This window comes from Psammomys obesus, unplaced genomic scaffold (assembly GCF_907164565.1).
Source record: "Psammomys obesus unplaced genomic scaffold, mPsaObe1.curated_primary_1811, whole genome shotgun sequence".
Lineage (NCBI taxonomy): Eukaryota > Metazoa > Chordata > Mammalia > Rodentia > Muridae > Psammomys > Psammomys obesus.
Window position 1 is genome coordinate 4,623,257 of NW_026586173.1, and position 18,390 is coordinate 4,641,646.

Here is an 18,390-nt window from a genome sequence, read left to right on the forward strand (position 1 = left end):
TCCTGGTTCCTCCACGCTCACAAGTGACCCTGACCTTGAGCTGGGAAGGCTGTTGTAGAGAGCGTTTCTGAGTCCTGGAACATCTTTCTGTCTAGAACATGAATGGCGTAGAGGAGGGTGTGGAATTCCTGCCTGTGAACAATGCCAAGAAAGTGGAGAAGCGAGGCCCCAGGCGCTGGGTGGTGCTGGTGGTCATTCTGGTCACCTTCTTCTTGCTCTCACTCATGGCTGGCTTGCTGGTGTGGCACTTCCATTGTGAGTACAGTGGAGTCTGGAGTACTGTGGAAGGCAGGAGAATGGTGGTTTTCCCTCTTCTCTCCATGGACAGACCCTATGGTGGACAGGGAGAGAGAATGGGGGCAGGGGTGCGGGGATGGGAGGAGAGGGACTAGTAGGAAGGGATCAGCGTACTGAGCCATTTCCGGCCATGGTGGTGAATGACGGGGGCCTGGTCAGATCTGGCCCTTCTTAGCATTTGTCCTCTCAGCTGAGGGCAGCAGGGTGGGACTGGTGGAGCTGTGTCGTTGCCCATGACCACTTCTTGGCCTTTGGCAGACCGGAATGTGAGGATCCAAAAGGTCTTCAACGGCCATCTGAGGATCACAAATGAGAACTTTCTGGATGCCTACGAGAACCCGAACTCCACAGAGTTTATAAGCCTGGCCAAACAGGTGAAGGAAGCGGTGAGTCTACTCCTTTTGCCCTGCCTGCCTCAGCACTCGTCTTTGCCTCCAGATCCTTGGGCTGCGGATGGGCTAGGGCATGGGAGCGGCCCGAGGAAGGGGTCATTTCTGTTTGGCCAGCTGTAAACGTTGTCTTTTCCCTTCAGCTGAAGGTGTTGTACGATGGAGTCTCTGTCCTGGGCCCCTACCACAAGAAGTCGACTGTAATTGCCTTCAGGTGGGTGCTGGAGGCTGATGCTGTGGCTTTGACTATGTGGGGAGAAGATCAGCGTGTCTGTCCTTTGTGCAAGTGACTTTGAATGCCTGGTCCTCTGTCTCCAAGGCAGGGAGGGATGGTGGTGGTGCTGCCTGGGGAAAGACCACAAACACCATTTTCACAGGAGCTGCCCTATGTGCTACATTCATAAAGACATTGATTTTTCCAAATTTGGGTTTGAGGGAGTTGGGATGTCCAGGAAGGGCTTCTGTGTGCAAACTTTTTTTTTTTCCTTTCTAATAGATTTTCTGCCAAAGTACTCATGTGCTTTCATTGTTTTTCTGTAGCTCTGGGGGTGAAACCCATCGCCTCACCTCACTTATGTGAGGAGAGGGTGCTACCAACGAGGGTGCTACCAATGAGCCATACTCCAGTTCCCCTCCGCTCCCATCCACTCTGTTTTTGAGACATGCTTTCACTGTGTTGCCTACACTAGCCTCAAACTTGTGTACTTGGGTGATCCTCCTGCCTCAGCCTCCTGAGTTGCTAGGGCTGAGGACTGGAGTCTCTATGCCTGGCTCCCAGTGTACATGTGTGTGGTCCTGAGTCACTGCCACCCAGCTGGCAACCCCTGCCTCTTCTTTTGGAAACACCGTCTCCTCAAGTAACCCAGGCTGGCCTCAAACTTGCAGTCCCTCCTGGCTCAGTACCTGGGATTTCAGGTGTGTGCTGTCACACCCAGCTCCAAAGTTGTTCAGTTGAAGGTTCTGGAATACAGGGTTGCAAGTGGCACTCTCTTCTCTGTCTCAAATCAGCAACCAGAGCCAGGGGGCTTCTACTGAGATGCAGTGGACTGAAGCCCAGCCCAGGTTTCCTCCTCACTCGTTATCTTGAGTTGGCCCCCGTGGGCTCTGGAGCTTCCCATCTTAGGCTCTCCCTGTCTCCCCAGTGAGGGCAGTGTCATCGCCTACTACTTGTCAGAGTTCAGCATCCCGCCACACCTGGCGGAAGAGGTTGACCGAGCCATGGCTGTAGAGCGAATGGTCACGTTGCCACCCCGAACACGGGCCCTGAAATCCTTCGTGCTGACCTCCGTGGTGGCCTTCCGTGAGTAAGGGGAGGAGCAGGGTGAGAATGTGTGGGCTGGCCTGGAGAGGAGTGGGGCTGGGAGACCAACGCTCAGAGGCCCAGGTGCCCTGGGGGACTCTGCTTGCTGACTGGCACCGCCCTTTGGGTAGTAAGGAAGCATGGGTAAAGACATGGATTATTTTGGTTAAATGTTTGCCTTCCTGTTCTTCAGCCATTGACCCCAGAATGCTGCAGAAGAGTCAGGACAGTAAGTGCCATGTCGACTCCTGGTGGAGAAGGGGTCTTGCCAGATGCCCCTTAAGCCATGGGATCCCCAGAAGTCAGGTGGTGCATCCCTTCTTTTCCGCTTTCCCCTCCAAAACCCCGTTCCTTGTGTCTACTTGAGCTCACAGCGATTTGGGATGTTTTGGGGCGGGGCTAGGCCTGGGGTGTGGCCTGCAGGGTCCACACCTTCCTTCTGTCTTGTCTCTCACAGACAGCTGCAGCTTTGCCCTGCATGCCCGCAGCGGGGAGGTGATGCGCTTTACCACCCCTGGCTTCCCTGACAGCCCCTACCCAGCTCGTGCCCGCTGCCACTGGGTCCTGCGTGGCGACGCCGACTCTGTTCTGAGCCTCACCTTCCACAGCTTTGATGTCGCTCCCTGTGACGAGCACGACAGTGACCTGGTCACAGTATATGATACCCTGAGCCCCATGGAGCCCCATGCTGTGGTACGGTGAGTGTCCTGACAGGGAGGGGAGGTCCTGGCTGAGGGAGCCTGGCTGTTGCTGGTATAAACTAGCTGAACGGATTGTGGTGTAGGTTTGGGACGTAGTTTGTGACATTTGGCCACAGGCAGGTATGGTACACACCTGCACGAGCTCCAGGGAGTGGGCTAGGAGATCCTTGGCTTTGGCAGTATCAAGGCTGAGGTATACCCAGCAGAGACGTGTGGGCTTCCCTAACTGCCCCGAGAACTCAAACCTGCTGCCTGAAAGGCAGGTTTATAATCAAGTAGGTATAGCCAGGTCTGCGGTTCAGGAGATAGTTACCATTGAAAAGATTTGCTACAGTTCCCCAGACACAGTATAACACAGCTCACCTCGACAAGCAGAGCAACACCGGAAGCTGCAGGTCAGCTGGGAGGCAGAGGAAGTAAGGATGACTGTATTCATTTTAAGCCAACATGGGGGACCAGGCTTCTGACTGGCTCATTGGGTCATCTCAACAGGCTCTGGAGCCAGGGTTGTCCCTAGCTGTCTGCTACCAGGCCTCACATGTGACAGCCTGCTGGGGGAGGTGTGGGGGCTCTGGATTGGCGGGCAGGCATCTCTGAAAGGTGTTTGTAGGTGACTCTAACAGTCTCTAGGGAGTGGCTGAAAACAGGAGGGCAAAGCCACAGGTATCAGAGTATCAGAATTATAGAAAATAAAAGGATCATTAATAAATCTGTTGGGGGAAAGGAAGGCCTGGCCCAAGATGGGCGCCCCCGAAAGCCTCATATCAGGATGGAGTTCTCACAGCTGTCAAGGGTATTGGGGATGGTTAGCTTCTCCTTGATGTAGGTCAAAGCCTTCTATCCATCTTGGCCCAAACCAAGACAGAACCATCTTTTGCCTCAGCGGAACAGTCGGGACTAAGCACTTTTCTCATTTTTCTATAAACATCTTTCCTATCTGTTAATGATGTAAAAAAGAAATACCCCCCCCCCAAAAAAAGCCTAAAGCCAGGCATAGTGGCTTGTACTGAGTCCTAGCATTCAGAAAGCTGAGGCAGAAGAATTGTCTGGGCTACTTAGTGAATTCCCAGGAAAGCCGAGGCTAAGAGTGTGAGACCCTGTCTCTCTCTCACCCATACACACAAACTGATGATGACAGTAATAATAAAGAGAAATTCCAGGAGGGGGAACATCAGAAGTGAACGTGCAGGAGAGTGACCATGGCTGTCCCCGGAGAAAGGGTTTCTCTGGCTCACGGTTCCAGGTCACAGTCCACCACAGTGGGGAGGTCACAGTGGCAGGAGCTCCAGGGAGCTGGTTACACTGTACCTACAATCAAGAAGCAGAGGAGGATGGGTGCCTGCTATCTCTCTCTCTCCATTTTATACAGTCCAGGGTCCTCACCAGGGAACGGCATCACCCATCATCCCGCCCCGCTTACACACCCCCTTTGCACATCCAGAGGTCAAAGGTTCATCTCCTGGGCGACTCTAGACTTGCTCGGAGTTGATAGCTGTATACATCACAGTGACTCCTCTCTAGAATGCTGGCTTCAGCCTGACTGTGTCTGGGTGTGTGCGTGCACTGTTTTGGAAGGCATTATACTGTATTTGGTTGTTTTGTTGTTATTTGTTTTGTTTTTGGCTTTTGAGACAGGGGCTCTGTGTAGCCAAAGCTGGCCTCAAACTCACAGAGATCTGTCTGCCTCTGCTTCCTGAGCTGGGATTAAAGATGTGTGCCACCTTTCGTCACATAGCATCTTGGGCAAACTTCTTAACCTCTCTGAGCTTCGGTGTTGTTAACTGTGACGAATGGTTCTAGTGCCCGCTGTACATTGTCATGGCGATTTTGAACCAATAACTATCAAAGCATTGGCTGTCGCTGTGGCTGAGTTGTTGAGTGTGTGCGCGTGTTGGGCTGAGTTCACCCCCAGATCTAAAAGAAACAAACACAAACCAGCCACTGAGAACTGTGTCTGTCAAGCTATTTTTTTTTTTTAAAGATTTAGTTTTATCATTATTTCTTATCTATAGATAGGATGTGTGAGTGAATGCCATGAGTGTGCAGAGGCCAGAAGAAGGTGCCAGATGTGCTGGAGCTGGAGTTATGGTCAATTTTGAGCTGATCAACATGGGTGCTGGGAGTGGAACTCAAGTCCTCTGAGAGAGCAGCAAGTGCCCTTAACCAGTGAGCCATCTCTCCAATCCTGTCTGGTGTGTCCTTAATAAGAAAGTATTAAGGAAAGGTTTAGGCTGGTCATGATGGAGCAGGCCTGTATGTAATCCCAGCACTCAGGGAGGCAGAGGTAGGAGAGTCTTTGTCAGTTCAGGCCAGTCTGGTCTACAAAGCTAGTCCAGGGATATAGAGAGACTCTGTCTTGAAAAACCAAAAGAGAGAAATAGAGAAAGAGAGCGAGAGAGAGGACTTAGCCAGGCACACCTCTTTAATTGCAGCACTCATAAGGCAGAGCAGGGCAGATATCTTAGTTGCATAGTGAAATACATAATGAGACCTTTCCTCCAAGACAAACAAGCAAGCAAACAGAATAATCTCCAGCTTTCTTTCTGTCAGCAGCCCTCAGGTGAGCAAGCTGGGTGTGCACAAGTCCGTGCAGGAATCCAGTATAGTGTGCTCTCTTCCGAGGGTGTGCGCTCCCTCTAGGCTGGATAAAGCATCCAGACTGGACCTAAGGCCAGGCTAGTTTATGTCACATGCAGGATTTGTGTGCAGTGTAGTGGCCACAGATGCCCTGGGGTAAACCCACTGAACTTTGCCTAAAGCTTTTATCTGTTGCCAAGGAGACAACTGAACAGCATTGGGGGCTGGCACTCTGAGGGCCCCAAACTCTTATGGGGTGGCTGGGGGGAATTCCACATGCAAGTTCTTTGAGGTTTCCTTCACTGACCTATTTTGCGAGTAGTCCAAAAACTCCATGGATCCGCAGGCTAGTCCATAGCTCAGGGAGCCTCCCAGGCTGAAAACGATACTTTGGAAAGGACCACAAATTCTAACATGCTGCTGGTGGATCTCACTGTGCCGCTTACAGAAGGCACAGGATACTCCAGCCGCACTGTAGCCACTAAAATAAGTAATGCTGACTAAATTTATACCTGATAAATAATTTAGAACAATAAAATAAAAAGAATCAAATTTTAGCTTGGCATGGCAGTGCATGCTTGTAACTCCAGCACTCGGGAGAAGAGACCGAGGCAGAAAGATGAGAATTTCACCCTAGCCCGGACACTACACAGAGAGACCTGTTTGCCAAAACAGTCTTACTTTGTAGCACAGGCTAGCCTTGAACTCAAAATCCTCATACCTCAGCTCCTGTTGCTAGGGTTTCAGGTGTGTAGCATCATGCCTCGTTTTTCTGACAGCTTTTTTGACCCTGCCCTTGGTCTTCTGTGTTCAGGTCCAGGGTTAGGAATGGGGTCCTCTGGCCTCTCTGCTTGGGGGCTAACTTGTATGTAAAAGGTCTGAGTTTTGTCCCTGTCATTAATTCTGTCCCTCTGCCTTGCAGGCTCTGTGGCACCTACCCTCCCTCCTACAACCTGACTTTCCTCTCCTCCCAGAACATCTTCCTTGTCACACTGATAACCAACACTGACCGGCGACATCCTGGCTTTGAGGCCACTTTCTTCCAGCTACCCAAGATGAGCAGTAAGAACGGGCAGGGCCAATGATGGGCATGCTTCTAGGCTGCAGACAGGGTGCAGGCCTTTCCTGAACCCCAGAGGTTGACAGACTGGCCCCTCTGGGGACAGGTTAGAAGCGGAGAGCAAAGGACACCCAGGCCATAGACCACTCTTTTTATTTTTTAGAGTGGGGTCTCAGTGTGTACTCCGGCAATCTTGGAACTATGTAGAACAGGCTGCCTCAACTCACAGAGATCCTCTGCCCCTGAATTCTGGGATTAAAGGATGCATCAGCATGCCTAACTTTTTAAAAAAGAATTTAGCTTTGCTTTATTCTGTTCAGAAACATGAGAACAAGTGAGGAGATCTATGAGCTCACAGTGGAGAGAAGTACCAAGGAATTCTTTTCCACACGTCTCTGGGTGGGCTTGAACCACCAACCTTTCAGTTAACAGCTGAACGCGCTGGTTGATTACACCACCTCTAAGGGACCACTTTTAAGAGCAGTTGGCTTTGAGCGCCTTGTCAAAGTGTAGTGTCCTGTTTAGACAGCTGGTGCAAAGCTTGATCTCTCTCCAGACTGCACAGCTCTTCCCATGCCCTCTGGCTAAGGAGGTCCTTAAATTCCCCACTTTCTTCTGCCTTTCCTCTCAGAGTGTGGCGGTTTTTTGAGTCAAGCTCAAGGGACATTTAGCAGCCCCTACTATCCAGGCCACTATCCACCGAACATCAACTGCACGTGGAATATCAAGGTAGGGGTCGGGGGTGGGGAGGAGACAGTATAACAGGATAGTACTTGAGGAACAACAGGAGGGGGAAAATGGCTTTTATAACCTAAAGAGCCACGTTAATGGATCCACAAGACTAGAGTCTTTGCTGCTGGACTAGCCACATCCAGACTTATGACCCAGCTCTTTGATTGGCAACTGACTGAGAGAACATTGGCCCCACATTCTTCTCTGTGTGTCAGCTTGCTTCTGTGTAGAGTGAGGGTGAGTGACTGTATCCAAGAGGTGTTATCAGGATGACCTCACAGAACAAGTGGAATAGAGCGAGCCCTTACACAGCAGTAGGATAAGAGAGTGTGTGTAGGTGTCTCTTCCATCATCCAGTTGGAGGTCTTCCTTTAAAGATGTTCAGGCACCATTCTAGGCTTTTAAAGTAATAGAATACAAATTCCTACTCACGCATTCATGGTTTTCATTCTCAAGTTTCAGTTAGCTGTCAGCCACAATCTGAAAAATGTTAGATGGAAAATTCTGGAAATGAATAATTCGCACGTTTTAAACTGCTCATTGTTCTGAGGAACGTGATGAAATCCTTCACAGCCCTGCTCCATCTGCGTGGGTGGAAGTAATCGCTTTGTCCAGTGTGTCCATGCTGTATGCACTACTTGACTGCTAGTTACTTAGTAACGGTCTTGGTATCACACCATTGTGAATCACAGTGCTTGCATTCAAAGAACTCTTATTTACTTAATAACGGCCTCCAAATATTAGCTCAAATATTACCCCAAAGAAAAGATAGAAAGTACTTTTTTTACTTCATGATAATAGTGAAAAAAACAAAAACAAAAAACCAAAAACCAAACCCATTATGTTGAGGTTGCTAAGACCCGTGGTCCATCGTGTTAGTAAAATAAGCCAGGCATAAGAAGGACAGGGTCACATGACCTCACTCATATATGGAATCCCCAAAGGAGCCCCAAAGAAATCGAGGGAATGGTGGTCTTCAGAGAGGTTGAGGAGAGGAAGGAGAAAGGGGGAGGGAAGCTGAGTGGTGGTGGCGTAGGGGTGAGGGGAAGGGATGATGTCCAGTTAGACAGGAGCCAGGGCTCTGCTGTGTATTGGAGAGGGACTGGCTAGAGGTGCCAGGAACGACTACAGGTTTCAACAAGCTGGAGGAAAGTTTTTACCATTTAAAGAATCGTAAATGTTCAAGGAGATGCACTTTAAGGACTTCTCTAAGGATTGTAGTAATAATAGATAGCATTTTTATGTTTTGTGTGTCAGTTCAAATGAAATTTACAACCTAAACAAGCAGAGCCCTTTATCATCATGCATGTATGTATGTACGTATGTAAGAGGAAAGGTCGGAGTGTGTATGGGATTCATTCGCCACCGTGTTCCAACCTGTTCCATTGCCCTCCCGTGGACATCCTTGGGTTAAGAAGCAGCAAAACAAGCCAGGGCCCCCAAAGTTTCTCTCTGTCCAGGTGCCCAGCAACCGGAATGTGAAGGTGCGCTTCAAACTCTTCTATCTGGTGAACCCCAACGTACCACTGGGCACCTGCCCCAAGGACTATGTGGAGATCAACGGGGAGAAGTGAGCCCCTGGGGTGCAGTCACCATCCTGGAGGTTGGGAGGGCAGGTCCCAGGTACCCCCAGGTGTCTGGTTGCCAGCCGACTCTCCCTCAGCCTCACTCTTGCCATTTAGGTACTGTGGTGAGAGGTCCCAGTTCGTTGTCAGCAGCAACAGCAGCCAGATGACAGTCCGCTTCCACTCTGACCAGTCCTACACGGACACCGGCTTCCTAGCTGAGTACCTCTCCTATGACTCCAGTGACCGTGAGTGAATGTGGTTGGGGCTGTCTGGAGGGACGGTGACAGGAAGTGCTCCCGGTCCTACACTGCGCTTCCTCGGAGAGAGCAGTGTCAGATGCTTCTCCCTGCAACAGCTTTAGAGGGAAACAAGTCTGATTATTTAAAAAGACTGGGTTAGGGGTGTTGCTCTGTGTTAAAAGAGCTTGCCTAAGCACCTGTGGGGTTCTGGGTTCGATCCCTAGCACAAGAGCAACAAGAGAGCAAGAGCAAACTCGGGTGCTTTCCAGGCTTGCTTCCCGTAGTGAGGCTCAGGAGCCCTGGGACCCTCCTTCCCAACTTCCTGGGGCCATACCGCTTTGGTTCAGCATCGCAGCGACTTTGGTAATCTGTGCTTCTCTTGAGAACCTATTAGCACTTTTAGGATTAATTTGTAGTTTTGAAGTATTAGGAAGCACTATTAGCTATGTCAACAGCAATTCATTAGCTTACAGAATGCGGGTTGAGCTTCCCTCAGCTAATATACTTGGGACTGGAAGTGTAATGGATTTCAGATCTTAAAACTTGCAAATACACAGTGACATCTCTTGGGAATGAGACCCCAGTCAAGACTTGATATTTGGGGCTGAGGAGAGAGCTCAGATGGTAGGGTGCTTGCTGTGTTCGATCCCTGACACCACATAAAACCCATGGCTCAGAGCCGGGGAGGCAGACCCGGGGGCCTGCTGGCCACCCAGGAGAGCTGAGTTGATGTGCTCTAGGTTCAAGGACAAGGCCTGACTGAAAAAAGAAAAGGTGGAGCGTTATTGAGGAAAACACCTGTCATTGACTTCCGGACTCTGTGTACACAAGCACCACACACACACACACACACACACACACACTAAAATGAAGCTTCCCCTGACCCCTGTGGGCCTCATTATAGCAGCATATCAGAACACCTGTCATTTGACTAGTCACATGATGCCAGGCTTTCCACGTGTGGCATCATGTCAGCTCTGAAAAAGCCTCAGATTCTGCAACATTCTGGGCTTTGGTGTTTTGCCTGAGGGATGGTCGACCTGTAACTTTTAATTTCCACCCTGTATCATGGAGTAACCCTCTGGAAGGCATCTTGAGTACTGCAAGTCACATTTAATTTCAATGTAACTGCAGGGCCTGGGGAGATTGTGGGGATCTCCAAGTCAACCCCAGGCCAAGTTCTTAGCAAGAAGGAGATTTGTTTGCCCCAGAGGGACAAAGGGCAGGGAATAAGAGACACAGACAGGAGACAGAGGAGGAGGGAGAACAAAGGAGAGGGAGCAGGGTCATTTATCCCTGAGGGACAAAGGACTGCCTCTGGATGAAGAGGGGACAGATGTGGCCCATAGGAAAATGGTGGTTTATAAAGGTACAAGAGGAAACCCCGTGTTAGGATGAGGTATTTACTTTTAATTAGTCCTGTTAATTAGGTGAGCCAAAGGGGGCTGTTGATTGCTGGACTTCAATAGTTTGCTATCTGGACCTTGGTAGTCAGCCTCAGGAGGAGCAAGTGGCCAAATAAGGGAGTGGCCCCTTTGGGACTAGCTTTAGGAATGTAACGGTTTTTAGCAAGGGAGAGGAGAAGCGGTTAGAGGGCAAAACCTGTTGCATTGTTTGCCACACTCTGGCCTGTTAGAGCCCCTTTGGAGATGGCTTAGTGATTAAGAGCTCTTGTTGCTTTCGCAGAGGACCCAGGTTTAATTCCAAGCACTTACGAGGTGTTTGGTTAACAACTTGGTTAACTCTGGTTCCACAGGACATGATGCCCTCTTCTGGCCTCCATGGGCACTGCATGAGTGTGGTGCCTAGACGTAAATGCAGGCAAAACACCCACACACATAAAATGAAAACCAGCAAACCTTAAAAATCAAATAAAAAGCAATACAAGGGCAGAGCTTCCAAAAATCTTACTAGGTGACCAGATACATTTGACGTAAGGACGCACGTGTGACTGAAGTGTGTGTGTTCAGGGGCAGTGACAACCGCCTTTTCACAGCCCTGTCCTCCACCCGAGGAGCAATTGTCAGGTACATCCCTGTTTCAGGAAACTTCAGATCATGTGTTAGCGTGAGGGAAATTCTGGTGTTGTTTGCACTTGGCCAGGACACATACCCCACAGATCCAGTGCTCTGTGACCCCCGCCCCCCGCCAGTGTGCCATGTCACAGGCCTCTGCCTGGGAACACACAGGACAGTGGGAAACAGCACGTGTAGCTGGCTTCTCTCTGCCATAGCTATCCTCAGTGCAGTCAGTGGCCAGTGCCACCCACCCGCCACCCACTCTGGGTGCTGATGTTAAGAGTTCCCTTTGGTAGAGCTGGCTCCCAGTGTCTACCTCTGCTTGCAAGCTGATGTGTCAGTGGGGCTGGGAGGAGGTCGCTTAGGGAGAGACGGGGCAGCCGTGGACTTCAGGCCTCTCTTCCCCACAGCATGCCCAGGGATGTTCATGTGCAAAACTGGACGGTGCATCCGCAAGGGCCTGCGATGTGACGGCTGGGCGGACTGCCCGGACTACAGTGATGAGCGCTTTTGTCGTGAGTCCTGCTGTAGCCTGCCTCAGCTTTCCCTCTCCCATCGCGTGCCCTGTCCCCTCCTGCCTCCTCTTACCCTCTCCTGCCCTGGAAAAGGTCCAGTGGCCTGACCTTTTCCTTCCCTGGTTCTGCGCCATTTATCCTGACGAAAAGACACAAGGCAGTGAGAGCCTGTTCTCACCTCTGTGCCCCCTTTGTTCCCCCTCCTCTGCCACTGGAGACCTTGGCTAGCAGGCGAGTGTCTGTCAGCGCTGATAGCTAGTGGTGCAGAGCAGTTTTCGGAGGAGACAGCATCTCTGGCAGCTGTGCCTTCCCAGGCTGCCCCTGGCAGCCACCAGCTGATTCTCGCACTCCCCAAACAGGATGCAACACCACCCACCAGTTCATGTGCAGGAATCAGCTCTGCAAGCCCCTCTTCTGGGTCTGTGACAGCGTCAACGACTGCGGGGACGGCAGTGATGAGGAGGGCTGCAGTGAGTAGCCTGGGCTTGGGGCCTGCTGTGGCTCACCGGTGCCTGTTTGACCCTGTAACCCAGCGCATGCTGGACGCTGCTAAGGCCCTGTGTCTCCTTAGGTTGTCCTGCTGGGAATTTCAAGTGTTCCAATGGGAAGTGTCTCCCTGAGAGACAGCGGTGTGATGGGAAGGACAACTGTGGAGATGGGTCTGATGAGGCCTCATGTGACAGTGGTAAGGCCCAGCTCGGCTGCCTTCCTGTGGGGATGGGCCTTGTTTCCCTTGAAACTGGCACTGCAAGGTAGTAGCCGGTTTCAGACCCTATGGAGTGCACACAGAGTTCCTAAGCCTAACTTTCCTGTGTGTTAAGCTTGGGGAGAAAAATCTTTCAGAAGGTGGAGACCCCGTAGCAGGACAGAAGGGACAGTGGACGCGGACAGGCCAACAAGAGTCCAAGGTGGATGATGATGGTGTGACGTATCTGTCCTCTCCCGTACACAGTGAACGTCGTCTCTTGCACCAAATATACCTATCGCTGCAGCAATGGGCTCTGTTTGAGCAAGGGCAACCCTGAATGTGACGGGAAGGAGGACTGTAGTGACGGCTCAGATGAGAAAAACTGTGGTAAGCAGGGCGGCTAGGTGTGGTGGGCCGGGGTGTTTCCTGCATAAGGGACTCACGTGGGAGGGCGCCCTGGCGTGGACGAGGCCCTGAGATGAGCGAGGCCCCGCACAAGTGGCCCTCTCCAGAAACGTACTCACCCAGCCCAGTACCCACTCGCAGCACATCGGTCAGGAGGAAAGGAAGACTTTGCCTCTTGGCGTAAACACGCAGCTCTGTGGGAAGCGAGCGTGTCAGCACCACTGTGACACAGCTGGTATGCTGGCTGCCCCACAGATAGCCATGGGTGAGTGCCTTGGAGGAGAAAGAGCTGCCCAGGCACCAGGCAGGGCTTGGTCCTCACCCATCCCTGTCTTCACCTAGATAGCCCGTGTATCCTAGAAGACCTGGCTGGGTTGACCTCATGTCCCCACACACTGTTCTGAGCTGCATTTCTTAGCACTGGGCAAGGGAATCTAGGCAAGTGGCACTATACCAAGCCTGAGAAGGCAGTGGGTGTCTAGAGCCTGGATGTGCTTGTGCATTATAACATGAGCTGGGGAGAGGGAGGATGGGGGGAGGACGGAGGATCTGGGAGGCTGAGGGACCCTTCTGCTCTACTGTTGCATAGCCAGTGGAGATTCCTGTTCTGAGTTTTTCTGTCTGTGGGGAATGTCCTTTTGATGTTGAGTGGCTCCACTTTGGTTCTCTGTCCCCTCTCCAGACTGTGGGCTGCGGTCCTTTACCAAGCAGGCTCGGGTGGTCGGCGGCACAAACGCGGACGAGGGCGAGTGGCCCTGGCAGGTGAGCCTCCACGCCCAGGGCCAGGGCCACTTGTGTGGGGCCTCGCTCATCTCTCCCAACTGGCTGGTCTCTGCAGCTCATTGCTTTATGGATGACAGGAACTTCAAGTAAGTATCCAGGTGGGCAATGAGACCTCCTGTGTCTGAATTTTGCCAGGAGTAGCTGGCACCAGAGCAGGGTGATGGAGGAGTGGGCATCCAGATGGGACTTAGAAACTATTCTAATAAAACTCAACTTCTTATGAGGGGGGATGGGGATGGGGTGGGGTTGTTGTGGTCTTTCTACACAGCCCTAGCTGTTCTGGAACTCACTATGCAGGCCAGGCTGGCCCAGAACTCACAGAGATCTACCTGCCTCTGCCTTTCAAGTGCTGGCATTAAAGGCATGCGGCACCATGCCCAGCCACTGTGTACCACCCCTAACAGATTAGGCAGGTCTATATCTGCCCCTGCTGGGCATGGAGATACTGGGGCTTGGAGAGAAAGGGGCATTTGTCTGGGTTTGCACAGCTGGACTTGAGCCCAGGCAAAGATTCCAAAGCGTGTTTGGTTACTTTCTGCATTTCCTGGCTCCTTGGGATTGGTTAATGATGAGACTCGATTCAGCCTAAGGTCTGGCTTGCAGCTTATTCCCTTTCTAGGCTCTGATGATGTGACACAGTAAGTTCTCATCCTTAGAGCTGGGACAGCTAAAGGTGTCATGTGCTTGTGGCCCAGCACTGTACCTAGCACACAATAGGTACGCTTCTACAGGGTGGGCTCTCATTGGTGTCCCGGGCCAAAGCGGACAGGTGTCAGAGTCCGAGGGGTCAGAGAAGTAGCAGAAACAGGTAAGTGGGTATGACGCTGGGGCTATCTGTGTCTTAGCTCCTGCTCCACCCCAGGCTCTCCGGTCACTGGCCGCAGGAGTGTAAGAGGATACAGATACAGGGGAATTTCCTAAGAACTATACATCCTTGGAAAGAAGGTCTGACTTTCTTGTCAGCTGCACACTCTTCTGCTACAGGCAGCCCAGGGGTTCTTAACTACCCTTTTGCAGAGAGGAGACTCCCAGGAGCAAACACAAGACAAGCTGTTGGGAGGCCGGGCCTGTGTGCATGGTGTGGGTGATGGAGACAACAGCACCGGAAGGAGTACAGACTTCTTTGGGCTGCTGATCTGCTCATCCCAGCTCCACCCCTCTATACCCCTCACTCCCTGGTTTGGTCACTTGAGGCAAGATTCTGTTTGGCTTCATACTGAGTTCCAGGCCAGCCTGGTGTCTATGTGAGACCCTGGCTCAAAAAAAAAAAAAAAAAAAAAAAAAAGGATTAATATAGTCAGCATCCATTGTCAGTATTGATACCTGGAACATAAGTATGAGTAAGACTTGGTCCATGTATTTCACAGACCTGCTAGGATAGAGGGGAAGATCTTATACAGAACTGCATATGCAATGAGGGTGACCTTTGGCCCCAGATATGTTTGGACCACTTGAGAGGTCCATGTGAGTGACTGGGCAGAATGCTTTTAAGAGCAGAGTGTCTAAGTAGCGTGGTAGCTGTGGGCATTCGCTTGCTGGGCCAGTTGGCTCAGACTGCTAGGTGAAGGGAGTGTTGTGCATGCAGGCTGGCTGTTGGGATGTAGTTCCTTGTCTAAGCTCCCTCTGTCCTTGGACCATTTCCGTATTCATTTTTACCTCCTGGTCTTTCCCTTTGTGCCTCATGTCTGCTCACCCCAGCCCTCACCCTGCAGGATTTGGCTGGCTAAAGCGTAGTTGAGTTCAAGGCTTGCTCCATTCCCTCCTGCCTCCCATGCAGTACTTGTCACCACCCTGTCCTCTGTGGGATGCTGGAACTGGTTTTTACATCGCTCACCTCTGGGACACTCTGAACTTAAAATTGGCCCTATGGCCATTCTTGGAACATCATAGATGGCCATCCATTAATGATTGAGTGGTGGATGAGCAAATTGGTGGATGAATACATCACTGGAATAGATATGAGAATACAGAACGAGTGGGAGGACATTAGAAAGGGGAAGGCCTTGGGCTGGAGAGATGGCTCTGTGGTTCAGAGACTGTACTAATCTTTTAAAGGATCCGAGTTGAACTAGCATCCACATTGGGCGGTTCATAACTGCCTATGATGTTAGCTCCAGGGTGACCCAACACCTCTGTGTGAAGTTTCTGGCTTAGGTTCAAGCCCAAGCACGAGCGTTTCCCTCTGTCTCCTGTCTCTTGGCAGCTGCTTGAGGCCTTGTTAATGGTGGGTAGCCTTCTGAGCTTGTGCATTCACACCTGCCCACAGCCCTATGACTGCTCTGCCTCCTCTGTCCCATCCCAGGTACTCAGACCACACGAAGTGGACGGCTTTCCTGGGGCTGCTGGACCAGAGCAAGCGCACTGCCTCTGGGGTGCAGGAGCATAAGCTCAAACGCATCATCACCCACCCTTCCTTCAATGACTTCACCTTCGACTATGACATCGCCTTACTGGAGCTGGAGAAGCCGGCGGAGTTCAGCACTGTTGTGCGACCCATCTGCCTGCCTGATACAACTCATGTCTTCCCTGCCGGCAAGGCCATCTGGGTCACTGGCTGGGGCCACACCCAAGAGGGAGGTGAGCCTCAGGCCAGGCCTGTGCAAGCAGAGAGCCTCAGGCCTTCCTGCAAGGCTGTAGTGTTTGTACGCTGTGGCCTTCTGGTGTCCAGCCCTGACTGCACAGAGTTCATCCTGGCTTCAGGGCTAGTGGGTTACTCAATTTCCGGGTGCTGGCAGGATGAAGCTTTTGGGGTGGAAAGGAAAAGGAGGCTCCTGGTAAAAAGTGTAGAATTTTCAGGTTGGGATTTTGATTGAAGCCCTGACTCTGCCACTTTGTTACCTGAGTGGCAATTTGCTTAATTTAGTAACTGTGGTTTATTCATCCGAAAAAGCACGCTCAGTGAGCATGAACTGAGGTGTGGGTGCTACTTTTTGATTTGGACAAGCCTTTGAGCTGGCCCAGCAACATGACCCACTGTGGGTCTCTGTGCCCTGTGGAGGGCATGCAGCTTGTAGGTGAACTTTAGACTGTAAAACTCCATTACAAGGTCATATAGTACATGGTGAACATTCATACAGAAAGTGAAATCCTGACTTAAGCCAGGTGGTGATGGCGCACACCTGTAATCCCAGCACTTGTGAGGCAGAGGCAGGTGGATCCTGGTCTACAGAGTTCCAGGATAGCCAAGGCTACACAAAGAAACCCTGTCTCCCCCTACTCCCCAACTTAAGAGGGTTCCCTTCAGGCAGAGCCACTGTGGCATTTGGTGACATTTTCGGTGTTCCTGCCGCCTTCCATCTATCCCTTACCTTGCTGTGTATCTGACCTGTCAGCAGCAGTTTCACTGTGCCATCGTCTGGCTACTTTTCATGGCTGTACAATAGCCTGCCATGTGCTCTTGGCTACTTACCCATGTATCCGTCAGCTGCAGGCTTAGGTTATTTCCAAGCTTTGCTTGGAAACTTAACCAGCGGGGAGCATCTCCATTGAGTTTTTCCCATGCAGAGTGATCTCCCCCAGGAGCTGCCTGCCTCAGTCTACCCTGGCTTACTATCCCCACAGGCACCGGAGCACTGATCCTCCAGAAGGGTGAGATCCGTGTCATCAACCAGACCACCTGTGAGGGCCTCATGCCACAGCAGATCACCCCACGAATGATGTGTGTGGGTTTCCTCAGTGGGGGTGTGGACTCCTGCCAGGTGCGTGAGCTTACAGGGGAGAGGCAGAGATAGAGGAGGAGGAGGCACCTAGAAAGGCTGAAGCTGGGGAGAGGCCAAGCCAAGGAGAGGAAGGGCCATGCAGAACAGGATGGGAAAGAGGCAGGGCTAGGGAAAGTCGGGGCAGGGGGAAAGGGAGATGGAGGGGGGGCGTGTGCCTAACTAAGCTGGAGCTGGGAGAGGGGAGGCTGGGGAAAGCCTGGGCAGGGGAGAGCAGGAGTCAAGGAGAGGTCTTGCTGAGGAAGAGGTCAGTTGGGCATGGGAGAGGCCACTTCGGTTAAGGCAGCTCCTAAGAGTTTAGGTAAGAGCCTCACGCACAGAATCTGTCTCTGCGTAGGGTGACTCCGGCGGCCCCTTGTCCAGTGTGGAGTCAGAAGGGCGAATCTTCCAGGCCGGTGTGGTGAGCTGGGGAGAAGGTTGTGCTCAGAGGAACAAGCCAGGCGTGTACACAAGGCTCCCCGTACTTCGGGACTGGATCAAAGAGCAGACCGGGGTATAGGAGCACGGACGGCCTGCCGTGACCACCACAGGGACGCCCTCACGTGCACACCTGGCCGCAGGCCAGGACCACCGAGGACATGCACGCTGCGGCTTCCCCCCCACAACCCACACTGTGAACTGCATCCACAGGACTCAGAGTTCTTCTGTGAGATTCCAAAGTGGGACCCCCTCAGAAGCTGGGGAGAGAACTTCCACGCCAGTCACCCAGCTGGGGACAAGGATTTGATGGCAGCCTTCCCCTCTTCCTCCCCAGCCCGGCCGGGTGAAGAGAACCCTTTCCTGGAGACCTGCTTCCTGACTCAGAGGGCGACTCCCACTGGGAGCCCTGTGGGTGGAGGGGCTGCAGTGCTCAGCCTTCAGGAAGCTCCAGCCCTAGGGACCCTAGAAAACAGTGGCACTTAAGGTTGGAATTGTTTTGAGGGTGCCAAGAGTGGATATTTGTGTGAGTAAAACATTTTATTTCTTTTTAGGTAATTTGTTTTCCTTGCTCTAGTGGGCTCTCCTTCCCTCCCTCCCTCCTCCTGTGACTAGTTCCCTTTGCAGGAAACTGGGACTGAGTTTCTTTTAGCACAGACTCTGGTGCAATTCTGGCGCGCAGACCACAGTGCCTCGTCTTCCTGGGCCAGGGGGTTATTTCTGTCCTCTGTAGTGATGGGTGCTCACTTGGAAGCCAGGGCCTGGTGCCCTGACTGCAACAGGTCGGTCAGGAGGGACTTTGGGGGTGAAGCATTTAGAGATAGGGCACTGGGGCTGCCCCCTGCTGGGGGTGAGGGGCTGGGTGGTGGTGGTGACGTGTGAGAGGAAGAGGAAGGTGCGGAGTGTTTCGGGTTTGCTTTCAGTGCAGAAGTGCGCACATAGCGTGTGCATGGAGACAGGGTCTGGCATGGGCTGGGTGGGTGAG

At 52.0% G+C, this 18,390-nt stretch overlaps 1 protein-coding gene across 2 annotated transcripts in view; it reads left to right on the plus strand.

Moving 5' to 3' along the window:
* The window catches only part of St14 (ST14 transmembrane serine protease matriptase), a 37,902-nt gene extending 19,944 nt beyond the window's left edge, over positions 1 to 17,958 (plus strand). For both annotated transcript variants that reach the window (XM_055601424.1, XM_055601425.1), the window contains exons 2-19: positions 96 to 255; positions 556 to 683; positions 830 to 900; positions 1,829 to 1,986; positions 2,180 to 2,215; positions 2,444 to 2,684; positions 6,187 to 6,326; positions 6,956 to 7,053; positions 8,517 to 8,626; positions 8,739 to 8,869; positions 11,292 to 11,396; positions 11,756 to 11,866; positions 11,968 to 12,081; positions 12,349 to 12,471; positions 13,172 to 13,358; positions 15,575 to 15,849; positions 16,834 to 16,970; positions 17,326 to 17,958. In XM_055601424.1, the coding sequence (XP_055457399.1) occupies positions 96 to 255; positions 556 to 683; positions 830 to 900; positions 1,829 to 1,986; positions 2,180 to 2,215; positions 2,444 to 2,684; positions 6,187 to 6,326; positions 6,956 to 7,053; positions 8,517 to 8,626; positions 8,739 to 8,869; positions 11,292 to 11,396; positions 11,756 to 11,866; positions 11,968 to 12,081; positions 12,349 to 12,471; positions 13,172 to 13,358; positions 15,575 to 15,849; positions 16,834 to 16,970; positions 17,326 to 17,487 (2,487 nt within the window). In that variant the 3' untranslated portion in view covers positions 17,488 to 17,958. The remainder of the gene's footprint in view (positions 1 to 95; positions 256 to 555; positions 684 to 829; positions 901 to 1,828; positions 1,987 to 2,179; positions 2,216 to 2,443; positions 2,685 to 6,186; positions 6,327 to 6,955; positions 7,054 to 8,516; positions 8,627 to 8,738; positions 8,870 to 11,291; positions 11,397 to 11,755; positions 11,867 to 11,967; positions 12,082 to 12,348; positions 12,472 to 13,171; positions 13,359 to 15,574; positions 15,850 to 16,833; positions 16,971 to 17,325) is intronic.
* Positions 17,959 to 18,390: the final 432 nt, after the last annotated feature.